At 54.7% G+C, this 17,221-nt stretch overlaps 5 protein-coding genes across 5 annotated transcripts; 3 read left to right on the forward strand and 2 right to left on the reverse strand.

Moving 5' to 3' along the window:
- Window positions 1–819: 819 nt before the first annotated feature.
- Window positions 820–1,247, forward strand: BDZ83DRAFT_747617 (uncharacterized protein; the record flags this gene model as incomplete). The annotated part of the gene is made up of 3 exons (XM_060513469.1): window positions 820–865; window positions 932–973; window positions 1,045–1,247. The coding sequence occupies 3 exons, from the start codon at window positions 820–822 to the stop codon at window positions 1,245–1,247; spliced, it is 291 nt and encodes a 96-aa protein (XP_060370464.1).
- Window positions 1,248–3,235: 1,988 nt separating this feature from the next.
- Window positions 3,236–4,803, forward strand: BDZ83DRAFT_715826 (uncharacterized protein; the record flags this gene model as incomplete). Its single annotated transcript, XM_060511788.1, has 2 exons — window positions 3,236–3,302; window positions 3,374–4,803. 2 exons carry the CDS (start codon window positions 3,236–3,238, stop codon window positions 4,801–4,803), a joined length of 1,497 nt encoding a protein of 498 aa, XP_060370465.1.
- A 955-nt stretch (window positions 4,804–5,758) lies between these two features.
- BDZ83DRAFT_566710 (kinase-like domain-containing protein) lies at window positions 5,759–8,152 on the reverse strand (the record flags this gene model as incomplete). Its single annotated transcript, XM_060503880.1, has 3 exons — window positions 5,759–6,002; window positions 6,054–7,898; window positions 7,956–8,152. The coding sequence occupies 3 exons, from the start codon at window positions 8,150–8,152 to the stop codon at window positions 5,759–5,761; spliced, it is 2,286 nt and encodes a 761-aa protein (XP_060370466.1).
- Window positions 8,153–11,699: 3,547 nt separating this feature from the next.
- BDZ83DRAFT_602667 (uncharacterized protein) lies at window positions 11,700–12,412 on the reverse strand. The gene has a single exon (XM_060507186.1). The coding sequence runs from the start codon at window positions 12,061–12,063 to the stop codon at window positions 11,836–11,838; it is 228 nt and encodes a 75-aa protein (XP_060370467.1). The 5' UTR covers window positions 12,064–12,412; the 3' UTR covers window positions 11,700–11,835.
- A 1,858-nt stretch (window positions 12,413–14,270) lies between these two features.
- BDZ83DRAFT_647170 (glycogen synthase) lies at window positions 14,271–16,646 on the forward strand (the record flags this gene model as incomplete). Its single annotated transcript, XM_060510049.1, has 5 exons — window positions 14,271–14,373; window positions 14,441–14,538; window positions 14,592–14,867; window positions 14,925–16,480; window positions 16,535–16,646. The coding sequence occupies 5 exons, from the start codon at window positions 14,271–14,273 to the stop codon at window positions 16,644–16,646; spliced, it is 2,145 nt and encodes a 714-aa protein (XP_060370468.1).
- Window positions 16,647–17,221: the final 575 nt, after the last annotated feature.

The raw sequence follows: 17,221 nt of genomic DNA on the forward strand, positions 1-17,221 counted from the left end.
TCTGTTTGGAGACAAGTTCTCTAGGTACGCCTGGAGGCGTTCCAGGGGTTAACTCTGTTTGTTGCATGATTGGTTCCAGTTGAGGAATTGGAGAGATGCATGTCTCAGGCACGCACCATCTGTGGCCGGCAGCAAGCCGGAAGCCTTCCTGGTTCAGGACACACTGCGTCCCATTGGGGCTTTCCAATGATCGCCATGGTTCTCAGCTCTACGGGCCATAGCTGTTACCGTACCCTTCTCTCTGATGGTTTGAGATTCTGGAATAACATTGCTTCGCCGAGTTTCCGACAAATCTGCCAAAAATGGGCCAGCTCTTCAACATGGATTCAAGCAAGATACATCAGTCCAGGAACCCGAAGGCCTGGACGGCCGGCAGTGAAACGGCACGTGCCGGTTACGTCATGCACTGGCCACCCATTCCACGTCACAAAGGACTTCGCTCATTGACATTGGCTGCTCAGGTTACGTAGGTCGAGGGGGAGGCGTCAGGGCGTACGCGCAACCTGTTACCTCTCGCAAAGCAAGACAAGGCAGGCGAGAGCACGGCAACTTTTGGCCGTTCGCCGCGCCGCCGCCTTGCCAGGCACGCCAGGTTGGGTTGTGTCTGACCCTGGCCGGGGCATTTAAGGTTCTCCTCGCCTCGGCTGAGATTGACGACGACTTGCTCTGCCAAATCAACCACAACCACACGCATACTGACACTTCTTGATACCCTTGAGCGCACGCAACTGACTCGGAACATTCGTCCAGTCCCATCGGCTCATCAAGCATCATCCTCGAAGACTATCACTTACGTTAGGAAAACATCAGACAGACAAAATGGGTGCCATTTCCGCCGTCTTTCTCATCCTCATCACCATTCTGGGTACGTCACGGCGACGCAACATTGGTTGCACGAATTGGCTAGGGGCAATGCTAACTTATACTACAGTGCCGCCCGTCGGTGTCTACGCAGTCGCTGGCTGTGGCATGGGTGAGTTGTCCAAAGTCCACGTCTCTTGCAAGGCGGCAGCTAGTTAGAGATAGCACTGACCAGTTCCATAGATCTCCTCGTCAACATCTGCCTGACGATCCTGGGATATATCCCTGGTCACATCCACGCATTTTACCTCGAATACGTATACTACGACCGCAAGGAGCAGGCGAGAGAGGGCCGTATCATTACTGGCCGCGCGCCAGGTGTTTACAGCGACAACGTGCAGAGCGGCGGCCACGGTTACGGTACGATTGCCCAGCCGACTCACTAAGTCGCAAGACTAGATGGTCGCCTAGGGAGGCTATCGGTGGCTGTAGCTGCGGCGGAATGGTAGTGCGGCACATGCACGGCAGTACGGTACGACTAGATAGGCCGATGTCCAAATAAGCGACATCGACATCATCTTTGGGGAAGGCGTTCGCCTGGCGACAACGAGGAGGCAATAGGCCTTTGGCAGCACTGCAGAATGTATGAAGATAAACCAGAACAATACCACCATCAGAAACTTGACCAACGACGTGCGCGTGCCTGGCGCGCGTGCAGATGATGGTGCCGGACCTCGATTGCCAGCGCATCCTACCTGGCCTTGCCACCGACGATTGTAAACATGATTCTTGTGCTATGGCTGTGAGAAGTCGCAGCTGGAGGATGTTGAGGGATGCGGTTGAACGAGCAGCATTGTAATGCAGATGCATGCGTCCCGCGTGGCTTCCATGCTCGAATCAATGCTGCCGAATCGACAGGACTGGGCAGACGGTGCCATGTGGGCGGAACTGATTGATTAAGCCCGGTCGAGACTCGAAGGCCGCCAGCGGGTCCACAATCTGGGCATCATGGTGACGGAACTTTGCAATGTGAGTATCCGTCTGCAAGGCTATGTATGTACTTGGTGTGCAAGTGGTGTTGGTAATGAATGGTCCGGCAACACTTCAGAGAGTCCAGAATATTCGTTCAGATTCGCTGCTCCGTATCCACTCAAGACCAAGGAATTGTATCGAATCTCCGTCTTGGAAAACTTCATTCTGATTCAACGATGCAGACGCCGCCAGGATTGGACAGTGAGTGCCAATGAGGGGAAAGCTGGCGCTGGCAGTAGTGGTGGTGACTGGTCATTTTTGACTATGGCCCGGGCGTAGAGTTGGCATTTTTGGGCCAGTCGCCGTGTCGCTGTGCTGAGGTGCCGGAGGGTGGGACACATAGAATTGAGAACGGAAGAGCGACCGGCGGGGGAGGAGGACCGTGCCACCGTCTCACAGTATTGCCGTTTGGCACGGTAAAGCCCGCCGTCATTGGACGGCACTGACGGGAGCTCAATGGCAGTGACAGGGGGGTCAGTGTCGGACCACCCTTTGAACAGCAGCCACGACACTCGTGCAGCACGCACCTGCTTCGTTCGCTGGTGCCGCGTTGCTCTAGCCTGTAATAGCCTCAAGTCTTTTCTCTAGCGACCTACCAAAAGTTGGGCTTTCTTTTGGCTGGGCTGTCTGGGCTGTCATTGTGTGTCTCCGGATACCTCTTTTGCGCCTATTGTCACAGTCTAAACTGCAAGTAGCCTCCCTCCTGCCTCCTGCCTCTTCCCCCGCCCCAAAAACCCAACGCTACAACCGGATGCAACTTCACCCTAAACATTTGCCAGAATACTCTTTTTCTTGCTTTCCCCCCCTTTTTGATTTCCCTTTCCATCGCTTTTGTCTCATTCCTCCTCCACCTTTTTGCTCCTCTTCTCGAGAGAAATCTGCAATCGCTGCGGGGAATCCAGTTTGCAACCTTGTCTGCGCATCTCGAGGCGATCCGGATTGCTTCCTCACAGAACTCACTCCACCACGCCGCAGTCACGCTACTCGGACATACTACAGTAGACACTCACACACCTCGATCGCCCGTATCTGCCTGTCTCAACTTAACCCATCTCCACCTCCCGAGACCGCCCATTGCCCTTTTGGAAGGACACAGTTCCAGAACGGACGATACGCACATTTGCTAAATCAACCTACCTGCATATTCTCTCCTCGCCCGCGAACCACATCCCGGTCAGGAACAGCACTCGACATATCTCTCTCCCACACGCGACGTCCGATACCAGCTAACCATGCCTCCGCATCCGCTGATCTGACTTTTTTTTTCCCACCCCAAACCCCATCCTGCCGCACGACATAGCAACGCCGACTTGCCCTTCAAAACTACTACCCTGGCGGCTCATGCTGCCATCTCGTTGTACATATATTTAGCCCGTCGCGCAATCGGCGACTTCCAGTGAAGATGGGTTCAGGGAAGACCCCTCCTCAAGACCATTCCGGTTCATCTCAATCCCGCCCTCATCCCCCAGGTACTCGTCCCGGAGGTGCCCCGTGGCTACTCAATTCCCTTCCTCCCTCGCATCCAAGAGAACCTCGCGAGACTCTATATCATTTGCGTTCCCCCCGCTCTTCCAGCCCAATACGTCCTCGACATCTCTTGTTCCTTCGACGGCTGAGGGAAAGCCGATTCCCCTCGACGATAGCACCGCTGCACATCGTACCTCTGCCCTGCGCGAGCTGAATAGCAATTACCCTTCCCGCCATCGCTACGCCAAGTCCACTGGTGCCCAGAGCAGCACATATTCTCAACCTGTCATTGTAAGAACATACTCTGGGTCTCACAGTCGGCCCACCAGTACCAGTCGCAGTAACGGTGTAAGCGGAGGGGGTCTGGGCACACGAACCGCCTCGTCCGTGGTGAGCGGCTCCGCGGCTTCTGTACGGCGCATCATAGCTCTTCGAACCACATTCGGCGGGACCAAGTCTGCTCAGAATGGAGGTTTGAATATGGCTAGAGGAATGGCCAAGAAGCGCCTGGAAGGCCAGGATGCCCTGGCTAAGCTCCCGCCTGTGGAGGCTTATAGCTTCAAGAGCATGATGGCCAACATTGAGGCAGAGGAGGGAGAGAATAATATCAACGCCGACCTCGATCGAATTGCCGAGATATGTGCCCGATCGCGATACTCATTGAGTAACCAGTACGAGGTTCACGTTGCACCTCACGGATCCGGCGCATCTTTCACAAGCCGCGCGTCGTCTTCCAGGCGCCAGCGCCAGAGTGCTGGTCCGACACTGGAAGCCGTTGTATCGGATGAAGAGCGCAGACATAAAAAGCGACGGAGTACTGGCAGGAGGAGAAGTATAGCCATGGGAACCTTGGAGACAATTATGTCTTCCAGTCGGTCTTCCGAGGAGGACAAATCGAAGAAGAAGTCGGCCGCAGAGATCACCGCCGAGGTGCGAGGCAGGGCCGCACGCAAGTCTTCAGGCAGCACGACGCCCACATCGTCGGTGAGCGAGGGCGAGGGGCAGTCGAGCAAGGACCACAAGAACCAGCCTCCACCACTAGTCAGGAGGAAATCCTCATCATTCGCCACGGCCATGTTGGAGAGCACACGGCAGTCCGTGGCCACCAACAAGCCTGCCTCGCCCCGAAGCTCAGCAACAGCTTTAGTCAGCGAGCCGGCTTTGCCAAAGACGTCGACAAGCCATCTTGAAGTTCGGACGGATGTCGACGAGAGCGTGGCGCATCGCCATGTCCACAAAACATCAGACGAAAGTCATCGAGCCGATACATCTAGGCCCCAGCACCACGAGACATCAGCCCAGTCTGATCAGACGAAGACATCGACAGGTCTCTTGGCCGGGCTATCTGGATGGGTGCCGTGGAGGTTGCCGCCTGTCGTGGGACTTGGTTCAGCGTCTGCTCAGGGCGGCGTGTCGAGAAGCCATGCTGAGGGTAGCTTACGCGAATTGCTCAAAACGGCGGAGTTCAAGAACAAGGGGAAGGGCGTCGAGGGTCAGTCATGAGACCTTGGTGCATCGGATGGTGTTGCACATTTTGGGCAGCAAGGCCCGGTTCGATGCTGACAGGCGCGATGCTGGGCACTTTCGAACAAAAGACGCGGTATGACGAGGTGCTACTGGGCTTGATCGCCTCGGTATCAAAAAAAGGGACGGCGAGAAATGACAAAAAGAGACCTGATTCTGATACCCACATATAAAGCGGAAGGCTATACACAAAAATCACAGACTGGAGACGATGACCCCGACAGAATAGGGGTTGCGGCTCATCAAAACTGTAAGCAGTACAACTTCACACAACACCACGAAGAATGATTTGACGACTTTTACGATACACACACACAAGAGAATGAGAGGGCATGACATTGGGAACGGACTGGATCAAAGAGGGAACGGTGGCTATGTTTTATTTATTTTTTCAGATTGAGAATTGAGATTTACAGGCGTTCAACCCATTTCAAGTACTGCTCGAAGCTTATTGCGTGAGTCAGGTCGTGAAATTCTCAGTATCTGGAAACGACGCTCCATGACGCATCTTCCACGGCGAATGTTTACTACGCTGGTTGTCTCGCTTGCGTCGAGGTAGGTCTGGGATAATCACAGTGGTCGACAAAAGTAATCGCAGTAGCAAAGTTCCGTCATCATCATCGTCTCCTGGTATATTCTTCTTTCTTACACTACGTCGACCAAAAAGGGTTTACCACAATTCTTGGAACGACTCCTTTTGAGAACAACTCACTCCAAGCCGTCTCGCGATGATGATGATAAGAAGCCAAGCTTGCGGCAAGACCTCTTCCCCTCCAATCTCCCAACCTTTCATCCTACCCACGCGTGAAACCCCTCCAAATGAAAATGCCCCCCCAACGCCATGCCAACGCAAAACAATGCAGAAGAGTAAGATAAACAAGAGGTGGATTGGTATTGGTTGGCCGTATCAAGCTCATCAGCGCCATCGGGTCTTCTAGGCCCTGGGACGCTCGGCAGCAACCGCCGGCTTCGTCTCCACGTGGACCCTCTTTGCGTCGCCACGGTCGTCGTGAGCCTCGGGCTCCCTCTTACGGTCCCGAGACTTATGGTTGCTGTTGTTGCCGCTGTCCTTGGCCGATGCCGCCGCCGCCCGCCGCGCTTCCTTTTCTTTCCGCTCATTCTCTCGTCGGAGCGCCTTTGACTCAAACTCGTGCCAGTCGCCGTCCAAGTCAGCGAGCCTAAAAAAGTGATTAGTATGTCATTGAGCAACTCGAAAGGGGAAAACTCACTCCACGGCCTGTTGCGGAGGCGGGTCCTCGGTGGTAAAGTACTCATCTGCGAGCACTTCGGCGGCCGACGGTCTCTTGGCAGGGTCGTATGCAAACATGGCGGCCAGGAGCCGGTATGCGGATGCCGGCAGCCTGTCCTGGTACTTCTGGGGAAAGGTGTTCGCCCGCCGATACCCGGGGCGCAGCAGTTCGAACCACGGCATATCAATCAGGCCTGGCCACTCTGCCTTGTTCGGGGTTCCCATCACGGCGTAGATCTTATCCAACTGGTTGATCTCGCTTCCATCACCTGGGAAGATGGCATGGCGGGTGAAGATCTCCACCATGACGCAGGCGGCACTCCAGACATCGCAAGCGGGGCCGTACTGCGTTTCACCAAGAAGCAGTTCTGGCGAGCGATACCAAATGGTGATGACTCGGTTAGTGTAGTCCAATTGGTGTCTTTTGGCGTAGAAGCGGGCCAGACCGAAATCTGCCAGCTTCAGAACGCCGTCACTGCTGACGAGGATGTTGGCAGCTTTGATGTCTCGGTGGAGAACGCCTCTCTTGTGCAGATAATCGAGTCCATCAAAAAGCTGCATCGTCATGTGCTTCTTCTGGGCCGCGTCGAGCGTGAAGGACGGATGGTTCAGGATACCCGTCAGGTCGTGTGATAGGTATTCGAAAACCATGAAGCAATCGTTTCTTTCCACCATGACCTCCTGAAGCTGGACAATGTTCGTATGCCGCAGTGACTGGAGAAGCTTGATCTCGCGGACCGCCGTAACGGGGAATCCGTCTCTCTCACCCTCCATTCGGATACGTTTGAGAGCAACAAGTCCTTTCGTATACACGTGCAAAGCCTTGAAAACCTTGCCGTACGTGCCTGAGCCAACGACAGACTCGTTGCCGGGTTTGCGGAAATAGACAGACTCTGATTTGATGAGATCGTCCGGAAGTTTCGGTCCTAGCTTCAGGCGCTTCATCGTCTTCTTGATCTTGCGTGTTCTCGGAGCGATGGCCTGTCGGGGCCCAGGAGGAGGTTGTCTAGGCTCCTGGCGGGCCCTCGCCGACGCCGGTTCGGTCGGGGCACTCCGAAGAATGTCCTTGTCAATCTGCTTGTCCTTCTCGCGAGCCCGATCGCGTTCTCGATCACGGCCATGGTCACGGTCACGGTCACGTTCGCGATCTCTGTCTCTTCCTCGGTCTCGGTCTCGATCACGCTCCCGTTCACGATCTCGTTCGCGATCCCGATCCTTGGAGTCATCCTGTTGTGAGGTATCCCGCTTTGCAGGAGCGTTGAACTTTTGAGAAATCTCAGGCTTGGGCGCCGTCGGAGTGGGCTTTGCAGATGCCTTAAACGCAAAGCTGAACTTCGACGACGAAGATGAGGCCGACTGGGCAGCCGGCCCAGAAGGGGGAGCCTTTTCGGGTCGCTGCGAAGTGTTCTCGGGGGCCTTATCAGACGGGGTGGTATCCTCAACCTGCATGTCCTTGGATGGACGGAACGGGTTCTCGCCGTCCTCTGCATTGTCGCCAATATCGGACTTGCTACTCTGAGCAGGCGTTGCAGAGTGCTGGGACTTGATGTCATCGGCCCGAGAGCCGGTCCCCGAGGTGTTGGATGTCCATTGTGCAGTGCTAGCACTCTTGAAACTGTTGCCTCTGTAGCCGCCTCGGCCAGGTCCGAGTGGAGTCCGAAGTCCCCCACGGAAGTTGCCTCGATAATTGGGATGAGAATAGTTCGTGTGCATAGGTCCTGTTGGGGCGGATGGCGGTGGCGAGTAGGAGGGATTTGGTGTATAAGCGCCCGACGGTCCGGTCGGAGGACCATAGTTAGACTGTGGATACTGAGGGGGGTATTGGCTAGAAGATGGTGAGCATGAGTGCGACGGTGGTTTGATGGGATGTTGTACGACATACTGCGTTGGAGAAAATTGAGAACCCCAGTTTCCTCTGCCAGCACCGTATGGCGACTGGTTTGGGGATCCGTTGTAGGAGTTGGGGGTTGGTTGCGGGGATTGAGAAAATTGTCGTGGGTCGCTGTACTGGTGGCCGTGAGCGAACGCGGGCTGCCCCTGAGAGACAAAGCCCCCCCGGTGATTGCCTCTACCACTCATGCTGACCTCCACGCTGTTGGCGCCAGAAGACGGTTGAGACTTGGAAGCGACTCGGAATTCGTCGCCCTGTTGCCCTCGTCTACCTGACCCCCTACTAAGGGATCGAGTGGAGGCACGGGACTGGGATGGCCTTCTGCGCTGCCTATCTCTGGAGCTGCGTCGCGGTGATGCCGGGCGACGGTCACTCCTTGTGGATGCGGAGGGAGGTCTCGCTGGTGACCTTTGACGATGCGGCAGCGGAGACCGGTCTCTTCTTCGGCCAGGAGACTGCTCGCGGCGGCGTGACGTAGAACGATCACGACGATCTCTTCGCTTTTCTCTTTCAGGTGAGTGAGACCTGCTTCGATGCCTTCGTCTACTCCTTTCTTTGGGTTTTGATCGGTATTCGCGGCGGTCGGGACTGGGTGACCGTCGAGAGGGACGTGGCGAGCCTCGTGCACTCCGACCAGCGTCTCCAGAGACGGCTTCGCGGCGATCACGGCTCGGGCTGTTATCTCGTCTGACCTTCTTTCTTTCCGCGGCAGTCCTGTCAGGGCTTCGACTCCTCAATCGCTTCGAGGATGGAGACGCGGCGCCGTCACCTCGCTGTGCTCCTCGACTGCGATCTCGCGGATGCTTGGCTCGGGATTCGCGCCGCGGCTCCCCAGTACCCCTACCACGAGATCGATCACGAGAGTCTTCCCTGTACTTGTCGCGACGGGAGGGCGATGGCGATGCTCGACGAGGTCGCTCTCTGCTACGTTCGCGTGTTCTGTGGTGACTTCGGCCGGAAGGCTGCGACTTGTCGGGAGGGGGATCGCGCGGTTTGCTGTCTGGCAATCTGTCTGATTCTCGAGGTCGACGTGATGGAGGCGAAGGAGATCTGCGGGAGCGTGTCACTTCTCGACCAGCTCTGCCTCGGTCTCTGCGCTCATCGCCTGATCTGCGGTCGTCTCTCATGGCGACATGTCGAGGGCGGTTGCGGTGGTAGGACTCCATCGCTACAGCCGATACGATTTGAGTTTTTAGGTGTGAGCACGTTGCCTGCCGAAGTTTCCCCGATAACGTGATATCGCCGTCTTGTAAGCGTGATATGCAATTGTCGAGGTAGAGCAATGTGATGCCGTCAAACCACCAGTCAGTCGACGATGAAAAAAGAAAGAACGAGCGACGATGCAGTCTTGAAAATGCAAGGCTGCGCTCGTGAGAGTAGAGCGTCCATAAGCACCACGCAGTCCCGCTCGAGGGTCGCGGGATTTTGCGGTGTCGGCGGTCGGCGTATCGGCGCGTGCTTTCAGATGGCATATGCAGCATGCCAAACCCACCACCAAAATTCGCTGGCTCAGAAAGTCTGTGGATGTGATCAACGTCCCCCACAGTGGTGCACTTGCAGAACCACGGCCGCGTTCCTTCTACCTCTTTCCCCGAAAATAGTTTTGGCTTGTCTGATTCAATCAGAACCAAGCCAGCCTGCGCACCAGCCTGATCCTTGCCAGTCGCGAGCCAGGCTTGTTTGAGGTGTTATCCCACAAACCCTAGCAAACTATATGTCCTCCTTCTGCCTGTTACCGCGCAAGAAGGCATGAGGTCGAGGCAACAATGTCACTATGTACGATTTACGCGCCGAGAACCACTAGTTCCTCCTTCCTCTCAGGCCCGCAAAACCTGGCTTGAAGCACAACATTCAGAAGCGTGCGCTCTGGACAACTGGGTCAGACGTTGGGCTGATAGCGATATATACCAACGGGCAGCATCGGCGGTGGCAGCACTATGCCACGATCTTAATGTCGACAGAGGGCAAGAGCATCAAGGCTTCGACAGCGTTGGAGCATGGACGGTCGTGACCATACGTGCGGCATGCGCGGTGTCGGTTCGGCAACTGAGCACGGCGCCTTGGACTTGCCTCTCGACATGATGGCGGTGCTTGCTTCAATGATGAGCCCTCTGGCCGGGCATATCTTTGGCATCAATGCCTCGTGAAACCATCCTCCAACAACATCCGAACGACCGAAGCACCCACGCCACGCCTATTGGCCTGCCCAGGGCAAAGATGAGTACCGCCGCTGTGATCATTCCTTGGCCAGCCCATATGCTTGTCTTTGAAACCGAAATCAGCCATGGCGGCCGCGTTATGGCGTAGTAACGATCAGTGAGCATCGATATCGTCAGACCGGCGCATCGGGCGCATCTTGGGGTATGGCGAGGCTTGCTCCTTCTCCGTCGTCGTTGTTACGGAGCAAGGTTCCCACAAATGACAGATTGGCAGCAAGAAAAGGGCCGCGCCGCGACTGAATGATGGCAGATTTTGCTTTATCCTCCACGATCAAGAGCTGTGGCCAAATATTGACTGCACCAAGCGTCAGACACCGACCGCCATTCCGTCAGCCCGTACTTCCAAGACGCCCGTAGGTGCAGAGTCCTCCCATTGTCCAAAAGTCCGTCGCGGCGACTTCAAGGCATGATTCGCAATCCCTTGTATTCCAACACGCACCCTCGTGCGTCGTTGCGGGTTGGCTGGGGTTGGTTAGTCGTGATGATTCAAGTTGCATGTTGTTGACGGAATGTCCGTCGTGGGCCGAGCGGGAAAACCTTGACAGCGCGCTTGAAGTCACGTGATGGCTGCGCTCGGGTTAGGCGGGCGGGTGTCACTCGCTTAGTGCATACATGCTACCTACCTCGTAATATGCAGCCTTACCCTACAGTTCCCAGTCAACGATGGCATATCCCTTTCGTCTTCTTTCGTCGCGACGTTCCGCCCAGAGTAGTTGTTCAATGTCCAAGTATTCAATCGTACCTGGTCTTCCATTGCTAATTCATCTTCTAACATCCCATGTAAGCAAGAGATACTACCAAGAATGCGGCCTATTATTGATTCTTGGGCGAGTTCCATCATGTTTGAAATGGGCAAGGCACAAGAAGCTTCGTTTGGGTGGTTAACTTAAGCTACCACCCTTCTCGTATTGGGATCATTTGTCCGAGGAACGAACTACCTATAGCTGTCTCTTTCAATACCTGATTTTTAGGGCTTGCCCAGGGTCGTCGAGTGCCATCTGGCCTAGAACAGCTTGGAAATGGAGCTCGTATGCTAGTTGGGCGTCAAGGCTCACGTCGGAATTCTAAACCGTCTCTCATTTCCCACCTGCGGCTCAGCGGGGGCCACGGAATGTGGCCTCCGGGTCAGATCCCCGTAAGCTAGGGCCATCAACGAAACATTGTGACTGTGGCAGTCGAACTTATTGGCAGTGTTGTCAATATCGGAGAGGAATGCCGGGCATCCCACACTATGCCTTTGGTAGTTACACTGCTTCTTGAGTTACAGTCTCGACCATTAGCTCAGCTCAGACGGTAAGGCGAGCATGGTTCGACCCAAGTTTGGGGCAAAGGTTCTTGACAGCTTCGGTATCGGGGTCCGTTGTCGTACCAACGTTCGCCAACTTCATCCCTAGATACAGGACGATTTCCAAGTCCCGGGCCGGTGAGACAGAGTATACCAGCAGCATTTGGGGTCGCAAGAGTAATCAAGAAGTTTTGGCCTTGTTAATTCGAATATGACAAAAGTTATTACGTTTCCAATTGCCCGTTCTGCATTCTTGAGGTTTTGCTGGAAGTATATCAAATTGTCGGAGATGCAGGCGTCGTGATCCCTCTCTTTGATCTTAAGATACCTTAGCCTCTCAGCAAAAATAGCATAACTCTTGGTGGGGTCAAAGTGGATGGGATAGATGTCTGAATGACCGTTGGAAAGCTGTTAGATGGGATCGTGCACTAGGATCTGACGATGCGTTCTGCATACTGCGTCTAGCTGGAAAGCAACGACGAGTGTGTGGGAATTCGGACCGAACGTCCCAATGCGGGAGACTGGATCTGATTTCTGGGGGAGGTGAGCAGAGCCTCTGCCACGGCGTAGTTGGTTGATCAAGATCTCTAGTCATGAAGGTGGAGAGAGATCCACCATCCGTGGGATGTTGTGAGGTCCCTGTCTTTGTCAAGACGAGTCCGAATCCTTGACAGCCTATTTCATCTAGCTATCACATTTTGGATGACCTGTCGAGCTGACCAGTGTTGCGGAACGTAAAAACTCGGCGCCTGGTCAACCACCGGAGTCTGGCAGGTAGTAGGATCAAACATTTCCAGTGATGTAACGGATCGCCATGGCGGGTGTGTCCGGATACATTTCCAGATGGATTTGGTCCAGAGGGGGGAGTTTTGGGCTGCGTCGCCCGTCATTTACCCGCGGTGTCTTGAATGTTGATGTCTTGAAGGCCAATAGGAGAAATGGGGGTAGAAATGTGGCAAAATATTCCAAGGTCAAAACTTTTTTTTCGCCAGGAATTGAGACACCATTGGTTTTTTTTTTCTCTCCTCTCTAAGTACCTTAGTCTGCTAGATTTAGCAAATCTGGGCTAACGATTTCCCATCGTTGGCATCAAAACCGAAGCAGCGTCTTTCGCGTGTGTCTGCAAGCTTAGGTTGATGGACTGATTGGCTGAACCTGGGATGGGCGTTCCTTTTTTCGCTCTATCTTTCGTCACTGCGACAAGAAGCTGCCAAAAGGCGCAGATGGGGGAGAGTCTGGGGATCGTCAACCCCGCAAAGTTTGTCGTCATTCTGACTAAGCTGGGCCGGAGAAAGCTCACGAGAGGTCCCCACTTCCATCAAAATTGCGTGAAGCCTGGCGCTTCCAGGCCGCCATTCCAGACGTAGCCCACCCCATGCAAGTACGCCAGAGGTACATCTGCAGACACTTTCTGCCCAGCGCAGGCTGCGCTCTTTTCAATGTTGGATCTTGATGGCAATTCCGATACAAGAGGCAAAGATGGATGCAACAGGGCCCCTCAGGGTACTGTCTCTGGGCAGTCAAGGAGTTGTACGCTTACCCTATATCAGAAGCGGGATAATGCGCGTTGAATATCGGAATCATTAGGATGCAGGAAGAGTTGCATTCGGGAGGGCAAGGCGAAAGTCAGAGACGGCGAGTCCGTAGGAAGACTTGGAGTGAGAGAATAACAGCGTTCAGAGGGAGAAATCACAGTTGGCGAAGACGAAAAAAAATACCGACAGCTACACACCCGGCGCAATATGGGAAAAGAATTTGTTGAGCGAGGTCGCGGTCTGGACTTGTACCGGCCTGGTATTCCGCGACCAAACCCGCCCAAAACTGCAGAGTGGATTCCCGCTAGTGGTAGCTTCGGACAGGTCCAGGGGCCCTGTAATATCCGCTATTGTTGTCCCACTCTATCAGTGCTTCCTCCACGCTCAGCGTGCCCATCGCACCTCTCCTCACCCGCACTCTCCAGTTTCCAGTTGACAAACCAGTCCCATCCCCATGGTGAAAGCCCAAGAGGGTGGCGTGGAGGGAAGTACCTTGCCGTGCTGCCCTCTGTCCTTTGGCTTTTCCACTTCTGCTACTGTCTTGATTCTGGCTAGAAAAGTCTCTACATGTCGACGCCAATTCGCATACATTGGGCATAGTCAAAATTAATTAAGGTACCTTACGGTAGCTTCCACAAAAAAAAAGGTTGGTACATTGGGGTTGGCGGGCTGTCAACGCATTATGAAGGTATCGCTTCAGCTGTCGCTAGCGCGAACAGGAAAAAGCTGGGCTAGCCACTGGATGGGGGGGACCTGCTGCTGCATTGTCCAACCACGCAACCACACCACCATACATCAGACCAGGCCTTGCCCGCGCGCTCTCGCTCGCTTCTTTTCCCAAGGCCCAAGGACCTTCGTAGCTAAAACCTTTCTTCCCCGCAGACAACTTCTCTCCTTCTCCTCGCCAAAAGAGCTCTTGAACTTTTCTTTATCTTCCGTCGCCGTTCCTGTCCAGCTTTCCCAAGACCTTCCACACCTCCCATTGTCTTAGGATCAAAGCCTTGTCTACCGACCCAAGCCATCTCGGGAGCTTTTCCAAGCTCCGACGTCTTCACATTTCCACCGCGTCGCCTTGGTTACGGGTGAGTGCTTTCTACATATTTGCGTCATTCAAGCTCCCATTGAGTCTGGGGCCACGATGCAAACTTCCCAGACTCCTTTTCTACCTTCGCTCCCGCACTCCGACCCTCATTTTGAAGCTGTCCGTCTCTCTCGCTAACTGACTTTTCCCCCCGGCTCAGCACTTCCAGATTGCCCTTCAGTCACCATGTCCGAATTCCCACAAGGTCAGCGGGACAACACCGACCGTCCTGCCCGCGATGTAAAGAACCACCTGCTATTCGAAATCGCAACCGAGGTTGCCCATCGAGGTACAGTCCCCACGATTCAACCCCCCTGGGCCGAAGTCTCCGCAGTGGGCTGACCCATTCTATGCAGTCGGTGGTATCTACTCGGTCCTCAAGTCCAAAGCTCCCGTGACCACGGCCGAGTATGGCGATCGCTATACTCTCATCGGGCCCTTGAACCACAACTCGGTAAGTTTGGAACTGCTAGCGGCACCGTCTATAGTCTGCTTACCAAATAACAGGCCGCAGTCGAGGTGGAAGAGTTGGAGCCCACGAATCCCGAGCTTGCTGCTACGATCCAGTCCATGAGAGACCGTGGAATTGGCATCCTCTACGGCCGTTGGCTTATCGATGGCGCTCCCCGGGTCCTGCTCTTCGACACCAAGACAGCTTACCACTTTATGGATGAGTGGAAGGCCGACCTGTGGAACGTCGCCAGCATCCCTTCGCCGCCCAACGATGACGAGACAAACGAAGCTGTTATTTTCGGATACGTCGTTGCCTGGTTCTTGGGAGAGGTAAGGACAATGCACTTTTTTTCCCGGGGACGAAGCTGACCACCATGTTTTCTGCAGTTCGTTTGCCACGAGAAGAAGAGAGCCGTCATTGCGCATTTCCATGAGTGGCTTGCCGGCGTCGCTCTGCCGCTCACCAAGAGACGCCGCATCGACGTGACGACAATCTTCACTACCCACGCAACCCTTTTGGGAAGATACCTCTGTGCTGGTTCCGTTGACTTTTACAACAACCTCCAATGGTTTGACGTTGACGCCGAGGCCGGAAAGCGTGGCATCTACCACAGATACTGCATCGAGCGCGCCGCTGCCCACTCCTGCGATGTCTTCACCACTGTTTCACACATCACCGCCTACGAGAGCGAGCACTTGCTCAAGAGGAAACCGGACGGTGTGCTGCCCAACGGTCTCAACGTTACCAAGTTCTCCGCCATGCACGAGTTCCAGAACCTGCATCAACAAGCCAAGGAAAAGATTCACGACTTCGTCCGAGGCCACTTTTACGGCCACTACGACTTCGACCCCGAGAACACGTTGTACTTCTTCACCGCCGGCCGTTACGAATTCAGAAACAAAGGTGTCGATATGTTCATCGAATCCCTGGCCCGCTTGAACCACCGCCTCAAGAGTGTCGGCAGCAAGATTACTGTCGTTGCCTTTGTTATCATGCCAGCGCAGACCACTTCGCTCACCGTCGAGGCACTCAAGGGACAGGCCGTCATCAAGTCGCTGCGCGACACTGTCGATGTCATCGAAAAGGGCATCGGTCGTCGCATCTTTGAGCGCTCGCTCAAGTGGCACGACGGTGATCCGATGCCCGATGACAAGGAGCTCATCAGCGCGCAAGACCGTGTCCTCATCCGCAGGCGGCTGTTCGCGATGAAGCGCCACGGCCTCCCCCCCATCGTTACCCACAACATGCTCAACGATAGTGAGGATCCCGTATTGAACCAGATCAGACGTGTCCAGCTCTTCAACCACCCCACAGACCGCGTCAAGATTGTTTTCCACCCCGAATTCTTGAACTCGGCCAACCCTGTCCTGCCTCTGGACTACGACGAGTTCGTGCGCGGTACGCACATGGGTATCTTTGCTTCGTACTACGAGCCTTGGGGATACACCCCGGCCGAATGCACAGTCATGGGTGTTCCTAGCATCACGACCAACCTCTCCGGCTTTGGGTGCTACATGGAGGAGTTGATTGAAAACTCGAGCGACTACGGTATCTACATTGTGGACCGCCGGACCAAGGGTGTTGATGACTCGGTCAACCAGCTCACCAACCACATGTTTGACTTTTGCCAAAAGAGCCGTCGTCAACGCATCAACCAGCGTAACCGTACGGAGCGCCTGAGCGATCTGCTGGACTGGAAGAGAATGGGCATGGAGTACGTCAAGGCTCGTCAGTTGGCACTGAGACGGGCTTATCCGGGCTCTTTCAACGGAGAGGAGGAGGAAGACTTCATCCCCGGCGTCGAGCAGAAGATTTCGCGACCCTTCTCGGTCCCTGGATCTCCTCGCGACCGCACTGGCATGATGACGCCTGGCGACTTCGCCAGTCTGCAAGAAGGCAGGGAGGGCTTGAACACGGAGGACTACGTCGCCTGGAAGTTGCCGTAAGTTGACCATTGCTGATGATGTGGTTCGACACAGCTAACCCGTATTCGCAGTGAGGAGGAAGACCCTGATGAATACCCGTTCCCGCTCACTCTGCGCGCCAAGCGCCCGTCGGGCCCGGCCAGCCCTCTCGATGGAGTTCAGCTCAACGGCAATGGCAACTAAAGCTGAAACGCATTGCCAAGAAGTCACGAAGCACGCCTAACGGACGAGCAACGAAAGTGGATGGATATGTACAAAATGCTGTCGAATGCCTACTGGTTGTTCCTGCACGGACTAGCAGTGCATGTGTTTGGTGGACGAAGAGTCGCGATTCACGATTTTATATAGGGACATGGACGGATGTAATGGACATGAGGAGGACAGGGTAGGAGCAAGGCAACAAGGATAAGACTGAGAGGGCGACAGGCGGGGCATTGGGGTCGAGTATGGATATGTACGAGCAGAGTAGCATATTTTGAGCATTAGATTGGTTCTCGGACATTATGTGTTGTCTATCAGGCATTTTCTTGGTTTGGTGCATCAGGATCGATTGGACATGAAAAGATTAAAACTGGGTGGCAGCCGCGGCTGGCGGGAGGCGCAATGCAGCGAGTATGATGCGTATGATTTTTCATAGGTACCGGTGATGCCAAATTGTTTCGTTTCGAGACGTGAGGATCGGCTGGGCACCAAGGGTTGCGATGATGATCAGTCAATCGATGCGTGCTCGGTGTCTGCTCGAGAGATCAGGGGGGATT

This window comes from Colletotrichum acutatum (assembly GCF_030867785.1).
Source record: "Colletotrichum acutatum strain CBS 112980 chromosome Unknown BDZ83scaffold_7, whole genome shotgun sequence".
In the NCBI taxonomy this organism is placed as follows: domain Eukaryota; kingdom Fungi; phylum Ascomycota; class Sordariomycetes; order Glomerellales; family Glomerellaceae; genus Colletotrichum; species Colletotrichum acutatum.

What these genes read in the sequence shown, in the direction of transcription:
- BDZ83DRAFT_602667 (XM_060507186.1), bottom strand. Translation starts at nt 12,063, where the DNA reads ATGACTAGAGATCTTGATCAACCAACTACGCCGTGGCAGAGGCTCTGC.